Source organism: Sinocyclocheilus grahami, unplaced genomic scaffold (genome assembly GCF_001515645.1).
Source record: "Sinocyclocheilus grahami isolate Dianchi unplaced genomic scaffold, SAMN03320097.WGS_v1.1 scaffold875.1, whole genome shotgun sequence".
In the NCBI taxonomy this organism is placed as follows: Eukaryota; Metazoa; Chordata; class Actinopteri; order Cypriniformes; family Cyprinidae; genus Sinocyclocheilus; species Sinocyclocheilus grahami.
Window position 1 is genome coordinate 511,039 of NW_015506054.1, and position 1,915 is coordinate 512,953.

At 33.2% G+C, this 1,915-nt stretch overlaps 1 protein-coding gene across 1 annotated transcript in view; it reads right to left on the bottom strand.

Moving 5' to 3' along the window:
* The window catches only part of LOC107563435 (vitamin K epoxide reductase complex subunit 1-like protein 1), a 17,684-nt gene that overhangs the window by 12,602 nt on the left and 3,167 nt on the right, over window positions 1-1,915 (bottom strand). The window contains exon 2 of the mRNA XM_016248312.1: window positions 1,436-1,545. Within this exon, the coding sequence (XP_016103798.1) occupies window positions 1,436-1,545 (110 nt within the window). The remainder of the gene's footprint in view (window positions 1-1,435; window positions 1,546-1,915) is intronic.

The following is a 1,915-nucleotide window of genomic DNA, read 5'->3' on the forward strand; positions in this document are numbered from 1 at the left end:
AAAAAAACAGTTTTTAGTATAGTTTTATTTAACAATAATAACCCGGACGAAGGGAATGACAAACATTAGAGAAACTGATACAGCAGTAACTCAAACGCTGTCCAGAGAGTCATGGGGTTAAACTAAGGTTGTGAATGTTTGACACGTGCCTTATCGCACTGAAACGCTAAGATATTTTAGCCGTCAGCGATGACAGACATGGACAAGTGAGGGTCATAATTCAGAGGTCTGTGAGACTGCTTCAGATTACAGAAAGCAATGTTCTTATTATAACCAGACACGCTCACAAGTCCCTTACAGTATCCATCTCAGGAAATTATGTGTGTTTATATTCATCTATGGCTAATGGCAGACACTGTACACTGCACAAATTAATGTGAACTCTAATAATCTTTCACAAATAAACCTAGATAGAGACAAAAACGGTATCACCGAACAGTTTTAATTCCTACAATAGTAAAAGTAGATTGAGAGGCTGTGGACACCATGTGTGTTCTTGTGTTTAAACTAGGGCTGCTCAATTATTTAAAAAATCATAATCAAGGTCAATATTGAGATCATGATTGTTTAGCACTATTACTCACTGACTTTGAAAACATCACCCATTTTTTGTACTTAATAAAAAACATTTTCAATAAAGGGTACATTTCTCTAAACTTCAAATATAATTCAACTGATAGATAAAAATGTTAAAAAAAAAAGTAAAGATAAATTGAAATAATATAAATAAATGTATTACATTTACACATTTAAATAAATAATATAAAAACAATACAAATTCATGAAATAAAAATAAGAAGATAAACTATGTTGTAGTGCACTTCCTCAACTTCCTGAAAACGACTAAACAACAATCATTTTATCTCAGTTATCTTGTTTTCATAATTGAGTCAAATTTATTAGTATATCCACAATACAAATTGTCTCAAAGCGGTTTTATAGAAAAATTATGATGTTAATGTTTACATCATCTTCATGCCTTATAGTCGCATTTAGCAGATTAGAGCTGGGCAATAAAAGAGTTTATATTATCACAACAGAGATTTGCTATATGGTATATATTGCTTTATGTGAGTAAACTGTATGTATGTAGGTAAAGTTGGATGTACTATATATATATATATCGAACTTTTAATGCATAGCTGATATAATTCTGTAGATAATACAGTTCACATTTTGCAACAATACAGAAAATCAAGCAGTTGAGAAAATCACAAGCGGAAATAAAATGGAAGTTGAACTTGATGCAAAACAGACGGTCAAAAACGATGCACACAATGACCAAAGACATTCATCGGACTCGTAATATCAAGATTTTGGCCATAAATTGACATTTAAATCTGCCATACTTTCTATACCGGTGCATCCCTAGAAAGTACCTGCTGATGTTAAACTGTCATTATCTGCAGATCAATGCGGTTGACGCTGTTCTTACCTAGTAACAGTTGAAAGATATAAAACAAGATTCCATAGACACTGTTTGGCTGGTTTACTGCACTGTCGTTCCCAAAAATGGTACCCAACAGTCCAAATCCTCGACCCCATCTACAGAAAAGATGAACACAAACAGAGAGAAACAGTAAAGAAGAAGAACTCAGACGACATGAGAGACGGGAACTAAAAATAAACTAATATCATGTGTGAGCTCTGGGTTTCTGGAGGGAATACAAGCACATTATGACAATATTTGGCCTAAATCAAATCATACAATGATCAAGACAGCAGCAGCTAAAAAGCAGTTTCCTTTTATCAGTGCGAATGGAGATTTCTAACCCAAATTGATTGAAATTACACTAACAAAGGAGAAATGTGGTAGTTTCCAGTCACATCCAATTCCAGCATAAGTACATACAACAAGCACACATAATTAGCCAATTAGATAAAGTAGTGCATGTTAATTACATTAACATTTGGT